The sequence below is a fragment of the Balaenoptera acutorostrata genome, chromosome 10 (assembly GCF_949987535.1).
Source record: "Balaenoptera acutorostrata chromosome 10, mBalAcu1.1, whole genome shotgun sequence".
Classification (NCBI taxonomy): Eukaryota; Metazoa; Chordata; class Mammalia; order Artiodactyla; family Balaenopteridae; genus Balaenoptera; species Balaenoptera acutorostrata.
Genome location: NC_080073.1, coordinates 77,275,138 through 77,297,389, shown reverse-complemented (window position 1 = coordinate 77,297,389; position 22,252 = coordinate 77,275,138). Strand labels below are relative to the sequence as shown.

At 47.2% G+C, this 22,252-nt stretch overlaps 1 protein-coding gene and 1 non-coding gene across 2 annotated transcripts in view; one reads left to right on the top strand and one right to left on the bottom strand.

Annotated features, from left to right (window-relative positions):
• Positions 1-259: 259 nt before the first annotated feature.
• LOC114235511 (U6 spliceosomal RNA) lies at positions 260-366 on the bottom strand. Its single transcript, XR_003621669.1, has one exon. It is a non-coding gene; the product is annotated as a U6 spliceosomal RNA (small nuclear RNA).
• A 2,839-nt stretch (positions 367-3,205) lies between these two features.
• LOC103013699 (chloride intracellular channel protein 5) overlaps positions 3,206-22,252 on the top strand; it is a 102,991-nt gene continuing 83,944 nt past the window's right edge. The window contains exon 1 of the mRNA XM_028161762.2: positions 3,206-3,612. Coding sequence (XP_028017563.1) covers positions 3,550-3,612 — 63 coding nt within the window. The 5' untranslated portion in view covers positions 3,206-3,549. The remainder of the gene's footprint in view (positions 3,613-22,252) is intronic.

Genomic DNA, 22,252 nt, shown 5'->3' with positions numbered 1-22,252 from the left:
ACATTTTAATTTACATATTGGGTTTTTAAAACTGTATCTCTTTGTGTAACTTTTATAGCTGTTGTTTAGGAGTGGTCACCATATACATACCTAACTTTTCTCAATCTGCTTAGAGTTCATAGTTCACCACTTCAAGTAAAGTATAGAAACATTACAGCTATATAAATTCCTTTGCCTTCACCCTTTATGTCATGTCATTAAATCGAATATATTGAAAACCCAATCACATATGTTATAATTTCTGACTTCAACGATCATACAAAAATATTGGTATTGCACAGATGCGCATGTCATCCTTTCATTGGGGCCATTCTAATCTTTGCTGTATTGTTCTAATTTTAGTATATGTGCTGCTAAAGTGAGCATTGAATATGTTTTTGAAGTGCTTTCCTAATAAGGATTTATCCAAAACTTGCAACAAGTTTGTGAAACTATGATAATTAGAAGTACAGTCTATATGATCAGGGAAGTGTTTCTCTGAAGAAAGCTAGAATTGCTTAACCAATTATGCTTTGACATGAAAGGGTACAAAATAAGGTCTTTTTTGTCATGAACTAAAGCAGAATGTGGAATTAAAAACTAGAAATATTTTGTAACCAAAGAAGAAATTTTTTTTTGCAAAATGAAAGTTTATAAGATCAAAACTATCAGCTATCTGCAGGCATGTCCAAATGGGAGGTATTATCTAGAAATTAAAAGGGAACTGTTCCTTTTTTCAGTAAGTGGTAGATCGTTGGAGAAGATGAAATAAAAGCTAACTCTGCTAGGTTTGGGATTAGGGAAAGTAGAGGTCATACCACACATTGTTTAGCTCATAGTCAAGAAAATAATCACATGTGTAAAGAGCATCTTTCATTCAAAAAAAAAAAAATCCTCAAAGGCACTTTAGCATATAATTTTCTTTACCTCTTTCACATTGCTATCGTGAATATTGTCCACTGTCCAGAGCAGGAAAGTGATGAATCTGTGTGGCATGCAGTGAACGTAGCAGTCTCCCTCTGTAACCTTGTCCTTCCCAGAGTATGCAGTCATTGGCTTGGAATGTACAGCTATGAAGGTGACTGCTTCTCTAAAGGCTTTGGTGATGTAAGCCCACAAGGAGGAGGAGAGCAATTAAGCCTCACCTTGATGAAGCTATAGTGTACCATGAGGGCTGCAAGTTAGGCTTGGTGACTGTTTTCTTCAGTGAGTAGGAGACATTTGCACTTGGAGTTTATGGGGAAATAGCCTGCCATAAAGGGTGGTCAGGATACCTTGCCATCTTCTCTGCCTATCAGATGTCTGACTCTTCAGGAAGGTTCAGCTGTAGTGCCTTCTCCTCTATGAGGTCTTTCTTTCTGGCCACTCCAACTGTGGTGAATAATCTCTCTACATGCTGACTTATGTAGCCCCTCCATCTGCCATGTGTGGCAGCCTTAGTCTTCCTCTCATGGGACTATTCTCCTGAAATAGATTTTAGTCTACATTAAGACCAGGGCAGTGCCTTTGTTTCCCCAAAGTGCCTTACCCAGTGTGCCTGAAGTTTGAGAGAGGCAGTTAGTAGAGTAGTTAAAAGCATGGGCTTTGTCTGTCTGAGTTCAAATCCTGATTCCACCATTTCCTAGCTGAATGACTACGGGCAAGTTACTTAAATAACTCTGTGCCTCACTTTCTCCACTTGTAAAATTGGGATAATAACACTATCTGTAAAAATTAAATAAGTTAAGACAAGTAGAGTGCTTAGCATTTTTTTTGCCTGGTACCTAATAAGTATTACTTATTTTTATTAAGTGATTTATTTTTTTCTTAGAAAGCTGTGGAACAAATATATATTTGTAAGTAAGGCAAGAAAGACCACAGACAGGAGCAGCTAAAGAGAAGGCAAAGAACACAAATAGAAGTTGACCAAATTCCAGATGCAAAAGACTTAGCACCTGTTTTTAAAAGAAATGGAGGGTGGGAATGTAAATTGGTACAGCCACTTGGGAAAACTGTCTGCAATGTTTATTCAAGAACATTCTAATACTCTAGAACCAAGCAATTCCATTCCTGAGTATATAGCCAACAGAAAAGTGTCCATGTGTCGTGAAAGGATTGTGATAGAATGTTCATAGCAGCCCCGTGGTAGTCATTAACTGGAAACTATGCAAATGTCCATCAACAGAAGAATGGATAAATAAATTGAGGCAATAAAAATGGGTGGTTTCCAACTACACACGGCAGAATGGATGAATCTCACCAACGTACTGGTAAGCAAAGGAAGCCAGACACGGAGGAGTATATACTACGTTTATTGTAAGATTCCAGGCAAAACTACCCTGTGCTGTTACAAGTCTCACCCCAGGTGGGTGAGAGCCGTGGAGAGGGAGGAGAGCTAGAGAGGAGAGATCAGGATGAGCTTCTGGGCGGGTAGCTAACATTTTACCTCTTCATCTGGTGCTGGTTTCATGGATGGGTTCAGATTGTGAAAACTTATTTAACTGTCCGCTTACAAGATGTGCATTTTTTTCCCCATACGTGTATTATACTTCACTAAAGAAACAAACAAACAAAAAACCAAACAAAAAAGAGAGAGAGAGAGAAAAGAAGTAAAATAAGAATAGAAAAGAAAGAAAAAAGAAGAGAATGCAACAGACAAAATGAAAGAAAGAGGAAGAAAACCAGCCCATGAAGGTTAAAGGACAGGATCTTGGCTCTGGCTGCACCCGACTGGGCTAGCTCACCTCTCTCTCTACCTTACGCACCACCCCCTGCCCATCCCTGCCTCCCCCTCCCCCCAGCCCTACTCTATTGATCCAGCAGGAGGATGGCCAATGCATGGTTTTCAGGGTCCTTCCGTTCTCTTCCCCGCTACCCACAGCTCTCCCCACTCTGAGCATCCCTAAGGCAAGAAGGGGCTTTCCTCGTGGGTAACGCTGCTAGGAAAGTAACTTGGAGGACGTGATGCTTCGTTAATGCACGTAAAGCTTAAAGTCATCTTTCCTTTTCTCTTCTCTTCGTTTCTCTCATCCTCTCCATCCCCCCACTCCCATCCCCCTTTACCTTTCCCAGGGTATCCTCCTACCCCAGTGGCGCTGCCGCCCGGCCGGTCTGCGCGCGCCCCGCAGGGCCTGGGGTGCGGGGCGGGGGCCGCGCTCGCGGGGAGCCCCTCCCTCCCGCCCGCCGGGGCTGACCCCGCCCCGCGGCGCCGGCTATTTTGGGCGCGGGCGGCGACCGCGGGATCGCTGCCGGGCGCGGATCCGGTGACACCTCTCAGCGCGCGGCACTTGTTGCTCTCAGGACCTGCCGCCCATCCCTGAGCCCACCTTTCTCCCTCGCCGCCCCCCTGTCCCCTCCTGGCTTCCCTCCTTTCCGTGTGATCGCGCGGGGCACCGATCTCTCAGGCACCGCTGTCACCGGCTGGAGAAATAGATTAAAGGAGATAAACTAGATAAATAGATTAAAGGAGATAAACTTCTTCCGCAGGGGGCCCAGCCGGGCAGCAGCAGCGGCAGGAGCAGGAGCGCTGGCCCGGGCGCCGCAGAGGTGGCGCCTCCCCGGCCCGGGACGCTGGCCCCGGGCGCCGACGGCATGACGGACGCGGCGACCGCTAACGGGGACGACAGGGACCCCGAGATCGAACTCTTCGTGAAGGTAGGTCGGCGTCCCGGCGCCGCAGCACCTGCCGCGCCTCCAGCCAGGCTCGAGGCTCACGTGCCCGGGGCGCCGAGCGCTCTGGGACGCCGGACCTTCCCCAGGGAGCGCAGCCCAGCCCTGACGGTCCCTTGGGTGGCCTTTCTGTTGCTTCGGGGCTCCCGGGAGGGATGGAGTCAGGTGCAGTCTGGCAGGTGGCTGTCTTCTCGGAGAGTCTGCCAGGCAGTTTGTCAAACCCGCCGCAGGACCAGCCGTCACCCTGCCCCGGCGCGATTTTGGCCTGTCCTGAGGGGCATCTCCAGGTGCAGGGAGATGGCAGGAACCTGGCTGGACCCCTGAAACTTTCTTCTAAAATTGGGGGGTGAGGGGAAGGAAGAGGGAGAAAAGAAAGCATTACTAATAATATGACCTTTGGCAAAGCAAAAATAACATTTCTTAAAATCCCCCTTTTCTCTTTTACTCAGAGCTATTAAAAGAAAAGCAAAAGGAAACAAAGACGTTTTCTTGCTCTGTGACCTGCAAAGCAGAAACCAAACACTCCACTCGCCCACATTATTGTAATTGTCATAATTATGCTTCTGCGGGGTTGTAGCAGGGAAGGCTAAGGGTAACCTGGGGCAGACTCGGAGGAAGGGGCACAGGGGAAAAAATTAAATTAAGTTGCCTCGCTCCCTGGGCAGAAACGGGCTAACATCCAAACCTGCTGCACTTCCTTTGCAACCTGGAGGGGGAAGGATGGAGGCCGAGGCAGCGTCTCCCGGTCCTCGAGCGTAATAAGAAAGAAACATTTGATAGGTCTTCGTGCAGCAGAAGCGGGGAAACCTGAGGCGCAGGGAAGTTGCCTCCGGGGAGGTGCAGAGTCGCCAGGACTTGGGGGAGGGGGCGTCGGCAGGCTGCCTGAGCGCTGAGACTTTTCACAAAAGGGAAAAACCCTCAGAATGCAATTTCCCTGGACATATACAGGTAACTGAGAAGGGAAGAGAACCTGGTGCCTGTCAGGGGCCTCCTGGCTGAGTTTAAAAGGCATATATATTCCCCAGGGATGGGGAATATACACGTCTTTTAAATTTGTTTTGGCCAAAGGATCCTTATCTAATACAAACTAATCAAGCAAATAGATTTTCACAGAAAGTATAAGATCTGTATGACCTTTTGGTCTTCGGTACCTTTTGACACCTAAAAAATAATAAACCAGTTGTGACTTACCTTGCACTTGGAAATTGCTCTGTCTCAGGTGGCCCAGCCTACCACGAAGCTTTGTTAAATTTTTTCCGCTGGATTTTTTCATCTTGGAGGGTTATTTTTCAAAATTATCCATAGATATTACATTTGTTTTTTAGTGAGACTTACTTTCCTCAACCTGTGTCTCTCCCCCCAAATGAGGCTTCTGTCTCCCTCATTTGGTTTCTGGGACCCCTCTGGGAGGATTTCCAGGCTCTCTGGCAGACCAGGTAATGAAAGAGGTCATGTCCTCCCAGGCTGGGCAGTGTTGGACCCAGGGCCCGGCAGGTCTGCCCTGACCCCCAGCGTCCAACCCTGCGGTCTAGGGAGTGAATACGGAGAGCTTTTACAGAGCAAGGAGTCTTGCTGTTCTTCTTGAGGAAAGCTATTCTAGGACTTTCTCAGATTCCTTGGGAGCAGGTAGTTTCACGGTGTCAAGTTCCTGAAAGATATTTGAAACACAAATTGACTCTTTTAGAGCCAAAGGAGCCCTTTGCCCCACTCCTAGGTGAGAAGAGCGTTCTACCTGCACCTTCTGAATTTCATGTTGGCAGCTTGGAGGGTTTCTCCATTTGTATAGAAAGCTCACTTCGCAGCCCCCGGTGCCCACAAGAATTCTAAAGTACCTGTGTTGTCATTTGTTTTTTTTTTCCCTAAAGGAAAGGAACCCATGAGAGCCAGGCAGGCCTCCTTGGTCAGTGCAGAAGCCAGATTGATGAGGGAACAAAAAAATCAGATAGGAAAGCTCTTTTGATTCCCCCACCCCCCTTTTGAGCTTCTGGTTAGTAGTTATCATTTACAGGGACAAGTAAAGGCTGAAAAAAATTGTGAAAATAAAGACACTGCCCAGGCTTTGAACGGTTTCGTGTTAGAGAAGCAATGTCCTGATTTATAGAATCAGGCATTTCCATAGTTTGCCGTGTCTCTTAGCTGTATGATTCCCATCAGAAGAAAGTCCTTCTTGTTGAAGGGGTCAGGTATCCGAGGTCATTTCTGCATCCCCAGCGGGTTGGTTTCTAGGAAGCCTCCCAGGCAGGGCTTGCCTCACCCAGTAAGAGTTGTGATGTGGTCGTCTTCAACACTTCCATGGAGGGACTCCCCCCCAAACCTGGCCTGTCCCCTGGGTGTGTCATTCAAAACCTCCATAATCCAGAGAGTTTCAAGGACATACGATTCTGTACCACATCAATTGATAATCATCATCTGTTACTACTGCCGCTGCTAATAATAATACTAAATGGCAGCGTTTTAGGACTTAGGAAGCGCATTCAAATACCTTATCTCATCAGATTCCCAGCATCCTTGTTCGTGAGCCTTGGTTCACTCAGGAAAAGTGATGTAAACAAATAAATGTGGCTCCCAGGTACCTCTTGAGACGTGATGCTGTCAGAGCACTTGGCAAGCAGCCGTTTGCTCTCCCTATAACAACCTCAGGAACTAAGGATGATGATTTGTCCCATTTTATGGTTGAATAACTCAGGTGCTCAGGGAGCTAATGAGAAATGCCCAGACGTAGATGGCAGTAAATAACATTCAGATCCAGTCCTCAACTAGCAGTTTAGACTCTAAATTTCTTACTCTTTTCCAAACACCCATACGTCAGGTCTTGCACCTTCTTTTGCCAAGTCAGGCTTTCAAGTGTTTCCAAGATGACACTTCCTGGTAACTTACTAGTCCATTCTAATGTGGTCATAAAACGCTGTCAAAGCTCCTGCCCATCCCTGCTCTGTACCTCAAGTCTCTCCCGTCTGGGGAACATTCTAATGGGGGTGTTTAAGAGATCACAGAGGTTTGAGGAGCTCAGCTCTGATTCTCATTTCCCAACTAATGTGGATGGGGAAAAGGAGACAGAGACCTGGGTTCAAATCTTGTCTCTGCCTCTCATTTGTCGAGTGACTCTGAACAAGTTCAGAGTGTATGAACAAGTGTATGAGTCTCAATACACCCCTCTTAAAACAAGAGGGTGGTTACAAATAAGATGCCCGTATCTTGAATTGTCCAAACCAAGACACTTCTGAGAGAGAAAAGAGGTGCTTCCAATGGTTAGGCTGGGACAACAGGTGCCACCGATGTTGTGCAGGACGTGTGGCCACCCTGGTTATGAAAATACCTCCCCCACAGACTGGCTGTGAGGATGCCACAGGAACAAATAGAGGAAAGCATTTTGTAAATTGGAAATTGCCATGAACACATGGACTTCGATAAGGATATGAGTTCCATGGCAGATAGAACCTTTCTTGATCTGCAGGTCCCTGATTTGCCTTAGAGAACAATGGCCTGGCTGATTCCTCACTCGCAGGGCTATTTTGAGAATAAATGAGATCATACACAGCTGGGACTTTGATCACAAAGGGAGGACAACAGGTTAGAGTTGATAGTGGCAGTGAGTGTGGTTTATTGAAAGAAGAAAGAGCACGGAAATAAAAGCAAAACAGAAAGTGATTTGGGAAGACAAACACAGGATGTGCTGCATAGTTAGATCTCCATCTGTATGGACTCCCTCACCCCCAGTCCCACCCCTAGACCCCGGAGGTAGAAAGCCACCAAAGTGAAGTGATGATGGTGCACCAGTTGGCAACAAATGTCTCTTGGGGCCAAGGGTGTGAGTTTCAACAGAAACCAGTGGTTCTCAACTTTGGCTAAATATTCAAATCATCTGGGGGAGATTTTAAAACTCCTGATGCCAGGCTGCTCCCCAGGTCAATTACAGCATAGTTTCTGTGGGTGGGACCCAGAAGTGGGATTTTTACCCACACCCCCAGGTGACTCCGGCGTGCAGCTCTGGTGGAGAGCCACTGTGTCCTCATCAGAGGCGGGTCCCGAGGCAGTCAGCTTTGCCACAGCCGAACTAGGCGGCCTTGTTAGTGCAGATGAATGTCTAGAACTTCTAACAGCCTCTGGGCATCGTGGTCATCCCGATCAGGAGCGTTGTTGATAGAGAGCTTGCAGCCAACCGGTGCTCCGTGAACAGATGCTGACGGACTCTAAAGCCCTATCTGCAGGGCTCCAGAACAATCCGTGCATGGGGTCGGTCTAGTAAATAATCATCAATTCAGCCTGGGGGAAACAGAACGGAGTCCTGCTGATTGTCTGATGGAAATGACTAGTCTTTTCATTTACTGAGTGATCCAAAAGGCTCTGACAGTGGTGCAGAGCACAAGTCAAGACATGGTGACCCGTGGTGTGGTCATCTGACTTCCAGAACAGACAGGATCAAATGTTGTCGTGTTGCCTCTCAGACCCCAGCTGCCCACTGGCTGCCTGGTCACCTGCCCAAGCATGGGTTTATCAGGTTTTGAAGTTCCTTTTATCACATTATGCCACTGTTTTTCTTTCCCACTACCTCTTGGTTTTGATCTTTGGTCAATAATCCAATACACCAATTCATCTGCCCTGCTGTGTCAGCGAATGCATCCTTACCTGGTAACACATCCATGGGAGTGCTAATGTCAAAGGGCGACTCATACACGTCCCAGGTTCCCTGGCAGGTGGTGGGAGTGAGGACTGAGGGTCTCAAGATGCTAAAGCCTACAGCCAGTGGTGTCAGGTCCTGCCTCCGTGCCGACTTGGGCTGTTTCTCTGGGTGTTTGGTGGCTCTCTCCACCCAGGGCAAAGAACCCATCAATTTAGACGGTCAGGTCAAAAGCTTTCCATTCTTGGTTCCTTTTGAGATTTCAGATGCTGGGCCCACATGAGTGGTGACAGGAGGTGTAGTAGAAAAGTGCAGTTTTTGGTGTCAGACTGAGGGTCATCTGCTGTGTGAGCTAGGACAGGCTGCTTGACCTCTCTGGGCCACAGTTTTCTTACCAGTGCAGTACTGATAATGGCAATACCTATTTCCTGGGGTGGGTGTGAGCACTGAACAAGCTGTGTATGAATCTGGGGTCTAAGTAAAGCCTCCTCTGCAGGCCCAGTATAGCCCAAAAAGTGAGAAGCCAAGCCTTTGCATGTTCCTTCCTTGATGTGTCCCAGAAGTCAGACACTCAATCCTATGTTCTGCTGCCTCATTGCTGGAGCCGGGACAAAGGCCGCTGGGGGCCCAAGCACAGGGCAGCTGTCTCTGGATCTGATTGCCTCCCACAGGGCTGCTGCTTCAGGAGCTGGAGTCCCCCACAGGCCACTGTCTGAAGTAATGTAACCACAGGGAGAGTGTAGATCTCTGACCAATGGGTGGATTCTTCCAACTCAAGAGATGTTGATTCCTCCTGTAGTTGCTCCCACATAGCTCGAGGGGCTGGACCAGGATGCATCAAACCACTGGGGGTGCTTCACTGGCCCCTCCCCTTTCAGCTCCATGGGGATGATACTTCCGGGGTTTTATCCCCTTCTTGTCACTGGATTCCAGGTGGGGCCTCCCCGGCTCATCCGTAGGTGCTACAACTTTGACCCTTCAATAAGGAGAAGGCTCTGGAGTCCAGGTCCTTTAGTTCCAAGAGGACCCCTGGGATCTCTATGCAGATTTTCTCACTTGCTTGCAAACTTCAAGCTCTGCCTAGCCATGGTTACTCTCCTAGAAAACACACACACACATTTACGTGTATTATCTATCTGGACTATAGGAAAAACATAAGAGACTCTCAATATCTGGTACCTTTAAAAACTGTTACCCAGGAGACATTCTCAGTTGTCTTTTTCATCGAAGCTGGAAGACCAGAAATAGTGAAGATGCGAAGTGTTTAAAGCATGGGCTTCCTGAAGGTGTGAGTCTCCACCCCGGGGGCATCTTAGATCTGACGCTGCTTGTGAGGGGTCAGCTCCAACTACCAAGGAAGTGTCTCTGCCAGCTCCCTGAGTGAGAACCTACTTTGCACACTCATATATTTATTCAGGGAGTATCTTAGTTCTGAGGTGTGAAGTGCTTTAAGGATAAATAAGATAGATAATCTGCCGTCAGAAGTAAAATGAATTCTTTCTGGTAAAAAGAAATGGAGTTTTTAACCCTAAAACAAAGTCCCCTCTAGCTCTGTTAGCCCGGGCAGTTTCTTTGAGTTATGTTTATTGCAGCGCTCGCGGTGAACAATGGCTAGGCCACTGGCGCACAACCTTTGGGGCATGAAAAAGTCACTGCAAAGCTTTTTCATATGGACCTGCCCAGCCCTGTCCCCAGAGATTCACATTCAGGAGGTGGGGGTGAGTCCCAGGCATCTACCCCTGGGTGATCCTGGGATTCGTCAAAGGTTGAGAACCACTGGCCTAGATCATGGGTAAGTAGGGTTGAACCTGCCCAGTGGAGGATCCAAAGGGCAAGAGAAAATCGACTCCCCACTGGAAACGTGCATTTCTTGGGATGGAGGAGGCTGAGACAAATATGCTCATTAGCCTGAATCACCCCAGATCGACCCTAAATAAACCAGAAAAGGGAGGAAAGGAATGCTTTTGACCTTTCTTTTAAACTTGCTTTTCTTCCTTTGTAATTTTTTTATGATATAGGAGTGACAAGTAATTTAAAAAGCTGGGCATGAAGGAAGTATTAGTAAGATAAGAAATGCAAGGAGTTAAGAGATTAAAAACAATCCATCAATCAATTAACCAATTAACAAACATGTTTACGGAACCATCTACGCTGTGCCAGCCTCAGTGAAAGCTGAAATCAGGGAGGGGAGATCAAAGAAGATGGGGTCTCAGAGGCCCGTGAACTTGCAGCTGAGGAGTAAAAATGCCAACATCATGCCCCGTGAGTGGTAGGAAACGAGATGAGAGGAGCCGATGAAGGGACCCATGTGGCTCAAATGAGGCCTCCAGGTCTAGTCTGCGGGGAGGTGGGGCCTGAGTTGTGCTCTGAAGAGTGATGAGAGTCACTGAGTGACTAGGCGTGGGAAAGCACGTCAGGTCCAGAAACAGCGTGGAGGTGAGGATGTGCGGGGCCCAGTGGGTACACAAGGTTGGCTGAAGGGAGTGGTATGTGGAGGGCCACAGTTGGAAATAAGATAGAAACGCAGCAGTGGGAAGGGGTTTTGAATGGCAGGGAAGTGGGTTTTGCCCCCTGGTAAGTAATGGGGAGCTGCCAGAGGGTTCTACCCAGGGTAGGAGCTTGATTTGGTCCCTGCTTCGTTAGAATGGTTCCTATGCTATTTTGCACGATGTGGTGGGAAGATTAATGAATTCAAAGTAAGAAAACCTGGATTCCAGGTCTGGCTCTGCTGCGTATTGGTTGTGTGGCTTTCTTTAAGGCCAAGCTTCCTCTTCTGTAAGATGGGCTCAACAATCATAAAATCATAGCATTTCTGATTGGGAAAAACCTCTTAGAAGTCATGTGGTCTGACCCCCTCTTGTCGGATAAATTCACAGTCTAACATTTCCGGTTACCTGCTTTATGGGTTTAAGGAAGAGAAGCGAGATGACGCGTGAACTGCCACTGTTTCTGCCTTCGCTCTTATGACTGTGCTCGTGGTGCTTATGAAGAAGGAGAGCCTTGCAGCAGAGGCCGGGGTGGGGGGGAGGCTCCTCCAGGGTTTGCTGTGGGGAGGCCACCATGAGCCCAAGCTGGGGCGAGAGGAAGAGCCTGCTGGGCAAGAGTGACGTGGGTGCAGAACGAGCACAGGCCTTGGAAGAAGCCTGTGCAAACACAGGAGGGGGGCCCCAGTTTAGGTTCATGGTCAGTTCACCTCTGGAGAGACTGGTCTCCAGGTCTGGAATGCTGATGCTGTTGATGGGCTTGGCCACTATCGTCCAAGCTGCTGTAAGTGGATTGAGTGCAGATGAACGAATTGAGCTTCAGCTTTACGGTTCCTTTTTAACCTGGAAACCCTACGGATCTAGGATAGAAATAGAGCCGCGAGGAAGGGAGTTGTTGGTAATGAGACTAATCTTCTGGTTTTAGAACTGTTCTGTTTGAGGTGATGGCAGGCTAGTTGAGGGCAGATGGCCATTGGAGTGCTGGAAAACCAGAGCTAACAATGAGATAAAGGTCAGGCTAGGGGTGTGGATTTGAACTTGTGTTTCCTTCCTACCACCGTTGAAGGCATGGGTTCCCTGGACGAGGGAGCTTGGAGAAGGGCTAAAGAGGTAAGGACTGTGCTTTAGGAAATGTCCATTTGAGGGGGAGGAATGAGGCCCAGGAGGATTTAGCAAAGGTGATGAAGAAGCAGAGCGGTAGGAAATAAACATGATGTCCCAGACAGAGGAAACCGTATGGACGATGGCTTGTAGAGGCAAGAGGTGTCAGGAAGTGTCTAGAAGAACTAAGCATTCTACTCTTCTTTGGCAAAGCGTGTGAAGGGATGTGGGGAAGGCAGACAGATATATAAGTTTGGGTCGGATCGTGAGGCAAACTGAGCGATTTGGGCTTTTATTTAAAATGCAGAAGATCGCATGTGTTACCTCGTGCTTGTGGGGCAATTATATTTTGAAAGCAAGGAAAGTACTTAATAATCTGAAGGTGGTGTGCCTGGCCCCTTTGTATCTAAGGAGAGGTATTCTGAAGTGGAGTTCATCACACTGTGTCTTGGGTGACCCCCAGGCTGTGGTGTGTAGAAGTTTGGTGCTGGTTACCCTATACCCTATACCAACCTCTACGGAGCTCAAGGTGATGTTTTCCACTTCAGTTTATCATTATTCTAGGGTAAGTGGGGAAGACTCAAGTATCAGACTGGAGATAACACAAAAGGTGAAGGAGGGGTGGGTGTGTAGTGAATGGACGCCAACTGCGAACCCATTACCTAGAACGCAGAGGAAGTGAAAACCGCGTCCCAGTTACTATTGCTTAAAAACTCAGTTTGGGAGGTTGGCATGACAGCAGATAAAGACTTCTTGACTCAGCCCAAGGCTCTTCTCCCCTCACTGCCCACCTGTGCTTCCCAAAGCTGACAGGGAGCAGAGACCCAGGAAACACAGCAGGTGGGTGGTTGCAGCAGGGCGGGGCGGGGGGGAGGCAATCTCACCTGCCTTTTTTTTATTTTCACATTTGGATTCTGTGGCGTTTTGTAGTCATATCATAAAATCTCGCATCCACTCTGTCTTTGTTTTTTTGCCTTGGAAACCAAAGGAGCCATATGTCTGTGGTCCTTTATCACAAATGCCTCAGATTTTTCCTGTGGAGATAAAGGGTTCTGAGCAGGGCTGGACCACAGGACTTTCGGGAGAGAAGGATGCCACGTAGGGAAGGTTACGTGACCTCTCCTCCTTGGAGTACTTTAGGAGTACGTAGAAGGTGTTATCTGTCTGGTGGGATTATTATAAGGGTCAAATAAAATCAGAAACATGGACTCCTTTCGTAAACTAGAGTTTTCATTGTTTAAGTGTAGGGCATTGTATTGGTCGGTATGCACCCATCACCTTGTTCCCACAATAGCTCAGTGGAGGGTTTGGTGAACGATCTTCCTTCCTCTGGCTCCTTCTGCCCTGCGGTCCTGCCACTCCCTAAGGCTGCCAACTCCTCTGCTGGACTCTGCATTCGACCAGCACAGGGGGAAGGATGGAGCATCATGGGGAAGAGGTGGAGGATCACATGGAGACCGTGCATGGTCCCTGCCTGGAAGTGGCCAAATCACTTCCAGCCTCTTTCCATAGTCCAGAACTCAAGTGTCACTGAGCTGTGTTTTCAGGAAAAGCGGAAGCAGGCTTGACAAACAACAAACCAGTCTCTACCGTAGAAATGATTTATTTCCTTGTTTCCTACCACTATGTCATCTCATCACTCCCTGAGACGGCATCCTGCCGACAGCCTCTCTCTTCTCCTGTCTGCCATGTTTGATACCATGAGCTTAATCTTCCTGGAATACTCTCTTTGTCATAGCCACTCCTCTACCTGCTAGATCAAGTTCCCCTGCTTCTACCTGACATTGAGGACACTCTAACCAGGCCTGCATTCCCTTTCCCAGCCTGATTTCCTATACTCCCTTAAAACGGTTCCTTATGTGTCCGTACGGTTTCGGAAGCATTTTCGAGTCTCATCTGATTTTATCCTCACACAGTCCCTTGGAGGAAGGAAGAGGTTTAATCCTCATGGCAGACAAGATGACTTTCTGGGGCCTGTACTCTGGTTTCTTCTGCACAAGCTGAGGGAGAAACCTGGAGATTCTGACCCCAGACCTCAGTGATCTCAACCAGAACAGGGTGTCCCAGCCTCGCATGATCACACGATCTACCTGGGACGCTTTACAAATTCCAGCACACACTTATGAATCAGAGTCTTGTGGGGAGGAGGTCCCGGGCATCTGTAATTAACTAGCGCCCCAGGGATTCCGATGCACAGTCTATTATGGGAGCACTGCCCATGACCTAACAAGGGCCCATGTGGGTACCCTGAACCCAGAGAAGTGAGTCTAACAGTGGGAATGTGAAGGACCGTGACATGCACTGGAGAGAAATCTGAGGGGCAGTGGGTCTCCCAGCTGCTTTCAGGTCACCTCAGTGTACCTTATATTCCAATCATCTTAAATATTGACCCTTGATTTTAGAACCTGCTCCATGGCCTTTGGAGTTAAAAAACAGTCATGGGCTTGTGTTTTTTGCACAGCTGTTCTGCCTATCCCCGGAATATAATGCGCTTGAAGTGGAAAATGTCGGGAATTGATGGGTCGGGGGGGATGTCAGGGGAAATAAGGTGAGATAAACAGAGGGGAGCTGACTTGACTTATGAAGTAGAAAAATCAACCCTCATTCCCCAGTCCTCTTTGGTCCCATGAGTGTCTCTGCACTTTCAGAAGTCAGAGAATACGTTTGGAAACTGAATAACAATAGCCATGGCTCTGTGCTGTTCTGAATGCCTTGCATATTTAGCTCCTTGAATTCTCTGGGTGGGTCCTATTATTACTCCCAAGTTACAGATGAGGAAAGGGAAGCTCAGAGAGACTGAGTCCACTGTCCAAGGCCACAGAGCTAGGACACGGTAGAACTAGGCTTTGGCCCCCATCCCCAGGCAATGGGATCTGTGCTCTCTGCTGCCTCATTGCACCCAGACCCTCCCAGCTGCGTGAAGAGAAAGTGCTCGTGCTGAGTCAAGAGACATTTTTTTAAATGGCCAGCTAGAGTGGGGGGCCCAAGGCTTCGCCTTTCCTTAGTTCTCCATAGGTGACAACAAATAGTCCAAGGCCAAGTCACATCTCTACACTTAGGCAAACCAGGCGATGACCAGACATGGAAGGTAGAGCCGCCTAGAGACCCACCTGTTCTCAAGTCTTCTTCCTATTTCTCTACCACTGTCAATCAATTCCCACCCTTTGATGTCAATCAGTTCCCACCCTTTGATCAACCTCTTTGCTTTAAGGCCTGTCCCCCAGAGATCCTTTTTAAAATGTGAGTGTTACCCAGGATGGGCTATACCTGGACACTGTAGCCCCTGCTGCCACGTTCGTTGGCTGGGATTGCTTTATCAGGTCAGGATGCAGGAGGAAGAGGATCAGAAGGAGGGGCAGAGAGAGACGAGGAGAACAGCTTGTGTACTGGGCTTGCTACCTTTCAGGCCAGGAGTAGAGGTCATGCTTGCTGTGCGATCTGGGGGTAGCTACCCAAAGCGGACCCCGTCCCCTTGCCAAGAGATGGCCATTGGCCAAAGTGCCTCAGGATTCTAGGGTAAGCTTTGAAACTCATCTTTGCAAGGATGGAACCCTTGGCTTGAAGGAAACCTGTGTTTATTCCAGTTACTCTGCCCCTACTCCATTACTAAGAACTAGACTCATTTAAAGAGGTACGGTAGAGTCCTACAATAAAAATAATTACAGACAATTTGCCAGGGCCCTCTAAAGATGAAAAATAATACATCAAAATAAATTTAACAGTGTTACTTCTGGAATTCAGTGGATTCCACTGAGTCCTCACGGGATTCCAGCAGCTTCTGAGGAGCCTGATGGTGCTTTTGTTAAGAGGACGTTGAGGCCCAGAGAGGGTAGGCTATTATATTGCCACACAGCAGACTGAAGTCAGCAGGGAGAATAGAGCTATTGGCTGTGGTTCACTCTATGGGGGCCCAGCCTCACAGATGCTAGGCCCTTTCTGAATCATTCTGAGACACATGACATAGTCAAAGGTAGCAACACGGTGGGAGGCTTTTATAATAAATTCAATTTTTTGAGCATCTCCTATGCACTAGACATTGTGCTCGCCACTCCATTTAATTCAGTATCCCTGAGGCAGACATGCCACGGGGTGGGTACCTTGTGCCTGATTTACAGATGGGAAATCTAGGGCTTGGAAAAGTTAGAGCTTTACTTGGGGTCCCATGGAAAGTAGTAGAGTTAGGATTCAAACCTAGGTCTGACTGACTACAAAACCACATCTTGTAACGTATGTTAGTAATGAAAAATAACAAAATTAAAGTCAGACGTGCTTGCAATGCACTCTTCCACGTGGCAGCTGTTGCATGAGGTCGACCAGGTGCCCAGTGCCTGGTCTGGAAGGGAATAAGGTACACAAGGCAGACATAGTCGGGCCCGGGCAGACTTTGCAGTCTGGGGTGGAGGGGTGGGCAGGGCAGCCACTGGATATGCAGGAGGACTGGGAGCCAAGGGCACATACAAGGCTATGGGAGCTGGAAGCAAGGGGACCTGGTATTAGGAAGGCACTGAGCTGAGCTTTGTGGCATAGGCAGATCAGGGTTTGGGGTTCAGTTCAGGGGCATGGAGTGAGGGGATACTCCCAGCTAAGCTGAGGCAAAGAAGGGGGATGAGGCCATCCACCTCTCCCCGCAGCAGACCTGCTGCCAGGGCAGGTTCTGGAGGAGCAGGTGGTGAAGGGCCTCCCGTTCTCCACCCCATCAGGACCCCGGGCGCTGCTCTTGGCCAGGAGAGCAAGGGCACCGCTGGAGAAAGCCCAAGTCCTATCCCTCTGGCCCCGCTCCCACTTTAGGTCATCGTAAAGGGCAATTAGGGCCTATCTAAGCCTGATGCTCTTCAGAAAACATTTTTCGACTTGTGTGCCAAGAACTACATTATCAAGGGTGAGGCACCTTTCATTCCAGAGTGGAGATAAAGGGTCCTCGGAGGGAAGGTCTGGCGGGTTAACACTTTAGGGTGAAGGAGTACCTCCCGATGTGTGATCAGACATCAGCCAAGGAGGGCAAAGGAGCAGTTATCAGATGCCCCTCAATGATGAAGGACTTGTAATGTGGGGGGAGGATGGTCTACAAGGATCTGGGAAAAGAGGCAGGGATGGAAGACAACTGTCACTCGTACCATGGTTCTGCCCCCTGGGCTCGTGCTGATTTCCTTTTGTTGGGTTCAAGCAAGGAGGACGGTATCCAACTGACATGGTTACTTTGAAGTCACAGATCAGATGGAGTCTTTCCTCATGGCTGGCTGTTTCCTACAAGGGAGCATGTGCACCATCATTTTATTATTGCTTTATACACACACACACACATACATACATACATTATCATATTTATATTATACATAATATATAATACACATATAAACTTTTTATGTATACACTCTTCTCCTAAAGTTTGAGGTCCAAGACTGAAATGCCTATATTCATATGGTGTTTGGTATATACCATATGCTCAACTAATGATATTGCTATATAGATCCATATGTATCTTTGCATTTATTCCTTATTTAATGAATATTTACTGAGGAACATAGCAATACAATGGAATTCAGGAAAGTTGCTGTTTGCTACTGCTTCCTGCCACTCTAGGATTTTGGACTGGTCATTTGAGTTTCTTCATCTCTAAAATAAGAGGATTGGATGAAATGATGTCTGAGGTCCCTTTCAGCTCACAAGTTGATTCTTGGATGGATTCTACTGTGTACTGAGCATTGTGGGAGGCCTGGTGGGAGATTCCAAAAGGACCCTCTCAAGCAGTTTACTATCTACTTGGTGAGGGGTCTTCGTGCTCCCATAACCTAGATTGAGGTCAGCAAACTTCTTCTATAAAGGGTCACATAGTAAATATTTTCGGCCTTGAAGTCCACACGGTCTCTGCCACAGCTACCAAACTCTGTTGCCGTAGCAAGAAAGCAGCCGTAGACAATTCATAGATAATGGGCATGCTTGTGTTCTAATAAAACTTTATTTACAAAAACAGGTGGTGGGCTGACACCTGACCAAGGGGCCCAGCTGACAAGGAAATGAACTGACCGTGGTGTGTTACCCAGAGCAAAGGTCTTGGCCTTTGCTGTCATGTGCTGAGGTTGGAGGGGCTGCCTTCTGTGGAGGTGCCTATACTCACATGTCACTGTCCTTGCCACTAAGCACTGAGATCTGGCCACCCCCGAGTGGAGCTGTAAAATGAAGCATTCTGAATTTCTTAGAGAATCTTCCTGGGTGAATCCAAATTAGTAATATTCCTATTCTGCATGGGATGAAATATTCACGGAAACTGAGGCTCTAGACTTTGTTACCAGACCCAGGAAAAGGTTTCTGTGGCTGTGGACTCGAGTCCTTGTGTGGGAGAGCAGTGTGTGAACAGAACTCATTCGCCCCCACCGCCAGCATGATTTTTCTCTCATGCCCTGCACTTGGGGTGTTGTTCTGTCAAATGATCCCCTTGACGTTTTCTGCTTGGCCTGCCTTCCACCAAGCCCCGTGCTGCTGACACATGCTGCTTCTCTGGGCAGTGCCCTGACATCTGTGTGCTGGGACACGGCCACTTGGCAATGGGGAGTCGCTACGGGGTCTGTCCAGGAACGTCACTGGGTAAAAATACAATAATGACTGCATTTCCCAACCAGTTTTGCACCCACATGAGATAGGTAAGTGGTTCAAACAGGCAAGCCAATCTGTGAGGCCTCATACATCTGCTGCAAGAGGTAGATTTTCTGAGAAATGAGAATGTTGTCTTGTAAGGCAAACATTCCTAACAGTAAACCCTTGGAGTGGTTTATGTCCTTGACTCCCCTGGGCCCTTGACCAAGACACTTGGCCTCTCTGGGGAATTTTTCAACTATGGAATAGGTGGAACTACATTCCTGGGCCTGTTAGATCCTGGCCTCAATTCAAATTATATAAATTCATGGAATCCACTTATGATCTCTGGCTACTTTTGACTTATTTTGATTAACTTTTGCATTGGCCAGTTTCATTATGTGTGTTTGTGTGTGTGTCTGTGTATGTCTCTGTGTGTGTCTGTATGTGTCTGAATGTGTGTCTGCATGTGTCTGTGTGTGTGTCTGCATGTGTGTGTCTGCGTGTGTGTGTCTGTGCATCTGTGTGTGTCTGTGTGTATGTCCATGTATGCCTTTTTTCCTCAAATTCAAGGTCTTTTTTTTTCAGCAGTCTCAGATACAATGATCTGGCAGGAAATTGGTTCTTTCAAATGCCAACAAAGTAATAATAAAGGGTACTTTTGCTCACTATTCATATGTTTATATTTTGGAGAGTATTTTCAACTGATTTCAATATTGACACGTATAGGGGACATTTGTCCTACTTTGTTGCGACCCAGCACCATTTGAACATTCTTCTTCTGGGCCCTGCTTCTTCAAGGCAGAAGCCAGAAATTGACTTTCTAGCCCATTTCCTTTTCTGCTTAAATTAGCTACAGTGAATCCTGTGGTTTACTACCTTATCAGTATTTCCTTAGAAAAAATTGTGCAACAGAATCTTCTTTTAAGTCTTACTGATCCTACGGTATTAATTATAATACCTAGTTTGAGTGCTTAGACTGTCCTATTAGGATATTTAACACTAAATATTTCTTTTATAACTTCAGTAAATTCTTTGGGGTGATTTTATTGGAGACTGACAGAAACGTAGATCCAGGATCCTATGTAGTTCTTGCTATGAACGTGGAGCATCTGACTCACTGGGGGAGAGGCTGGGGTCAATCAAATCACACTGTGAGTTTTTTCTCCTCCCTCCTCGCCCCCTTTAGTACGACCAAAGTAAAGCCTTTTCACTGGGTGGAAACAGGTTACAATAATTCCCGAGAGCCTCCTTACCCCTCAGATATTATACCTGGTTTAAGTTACAACAAAATTGGGCTATAAGACATTTGAAGACATTGACCTTTACTTCCACACCCCCTGCAAGTCTTTGCACAGAACTAAACATTTGACAGATACTTAATGAGTTTTTCAGAGATTGACTGGTTGACTGTTCAATAAAATCTTGCCTACCCTGATGACCAGATCTATAAAATGATAAGTATGCTGATGGTTCTTTTTGCCCAAAATGTGTTTTGTTCGCTTACTTTAAAATAGGCATTTGAACAGAGTAGTTTGCAAGGGCAATGCAAAAATTAGAATTTTGGTATTTTCTTTTTATAAACAATTAGATGTTTTCTGCTTGTGTGGCCTATCAAATCTGTCCAAACTCTGAAGATCCGGAAACCAGGTCATGCCCAGTGAGCTTCAGAACTGGCTAGAGTTCCCCGGTTTTCTAATTGCTGGTGTCTGTTTCCTACAAGAACCACTGGACCAGAGCTGCTCTCTGGTTTGGCTATGATTGGTGGGGAGCCTCTTCTCTAAGAGCTCAACATGCTTTGCAGGTCTCTCTCCCAGGACCCAGCTAGCTAGCTGGCTAGTGGTGTGCATGTGTGTGTGTGTGTTTGCACGTGTGCACAGATGAACGTATAGGCCACGCATTCTCAACGGGGGCAATATCTCCCCAAGAGGGATAAAATTGGTTCTTGAGGGGTGAAAAATCTTACTCTGCTTATATATAAAGCACAAATACACACACAGCACATAAACAGATAGACAGTATATCTGTGGTATTAACTTCTCATGGGGGGTTCATGAGGGGAAAAAATGTCTAAAAAGTCTCCTTAGAAGAGGTGATAATGAAAAAAAGAGTTGAGACACACTGATATAGAGGAGATGGACTGACACATAAATACACATGGATGTGGGCATCCATATGTATACCATGCATACATGTGTGCCTATCAGGGATAACACATGCTATAACAGATTCACCTAGAAGTTTGAATTGGTGGCAGGGGCAGGACTGAATTCCGTGTTCTTTATGACACTTTCTGCAACTAAGGATTTGCATTCACTTTCATGATTTTTCATGAACTGCCATTCTCATTTTAAATTGCAAACACTTCAGTTAACATGGCATACAGTCTCCAAACGCAGATAATCCATGTTATAATCTGTATTCCTGTCATTCTCTGGAAAGGCTGCCTGTTAAAAATGAGCTGGGTCAACAATTCATTTCACCAGTCACCTGCCAAGCACCTCCTCAGTGGGTGGAGTTGCAGTGTCTCCCACGGGACCTGAAAAGATGGAGGACAAGGGCCCTGGGTCAGGGACCCAAGGCTGGGTGAGGGTGAGGGATGGAACTTACAGGTGTGAGCACCCCAGATGCTGCTGAAGGATGGTTGATGACTTGAATAGCCTGAGACAGGGGAAGGGGCTTACCTCACATCCTCTGGAACTCTGGATCCAATTTTCTCTTCCATCACTACCCTTTATCCACCTTATTCTGAGGCCTCTTGTTAATTATTTTTTGCTATGATCATACTTTTTTGGAAGTAGGTGGTATATACAAAATCCATAAAAGTCAAAATTTTAAAGATCTTATTAAAAACAGTTTCAATTAATACCCGTATTTGACCAGGCTGTGAAGTGTCCATGTTGAATCCCTCACACTCTATCTCATTAAGCTCCTTTGCCATTATCCTGACCCTCTGTTCGTACTCATCCCTGCCTGTTACTTGATGCTGTATTCCCAACCCTCCTTAGAAAGCACCTGGGAGGCCTCAGCAAATGCCAATGCCTGGCCCCGCTCTGGACCAATTAAATCAGAATCTCTGTGGCTGGGGCCCGAGCTTCAGCACTTCTTACAAGCTCCCCGGGGGGTTCCAAATGCAACCAGAGTTGGGCATGCCTGGTTTAATCCGTTAAGTCCTCAAATGACTGCACATCGGAACCTTTCAGGGAGCTTCTGAAAAATACAAGCCCTTATGCTCCACCCAGGAACTCCGGTATGGGAACAAATCTGTATTTACTGTTGCCTTAATGCCAGACTTTCTCATGACAGCCTCGGCCCCCGATGCACCCTGTTCTTTGCTTAAAATGCTCTTCTTCTTCTCTCCCCTTTACCTTCTTAGAAACCGGCTCAGGATTGTGTTGCTTTAAAGAAACCCCCTTCTGATTCACACAGACTCTCCTGCATCCCTCTGGCTCCTGCACCCTCTTTCTTAGTTGATAGAATATGGATTTGCAGTACTAGCTTTACGTATGATTAAAATAGGTGTGATTTCAGGGACACAAAGAAAAACTCCTGCATTTTCCCAAATGGTGCCGCCGCCCTTTGGAGACTTCAACTGTTATCGTACTTTAGTGTGAGTGAAGCATCCGAAGTCAGATGTGGGGTACGGGTGGGGGAGGTGCATCACGAGACAGGACCCTGAAGGGGGGGTAAGGGAGGCGCCCAGGATGGTGGAAGGGAACATGCCTGCCTTTGGCTGGTGAGCCGCCGCTCTGTGTCGAGACAGGGCAGGAGATGAAGGACACGGTCCCTGCCCACAGTGAGCTCGCTTCCTGTGCGGTGTGCAGATGATCCACAATTTCAGGACCTCCCTCAC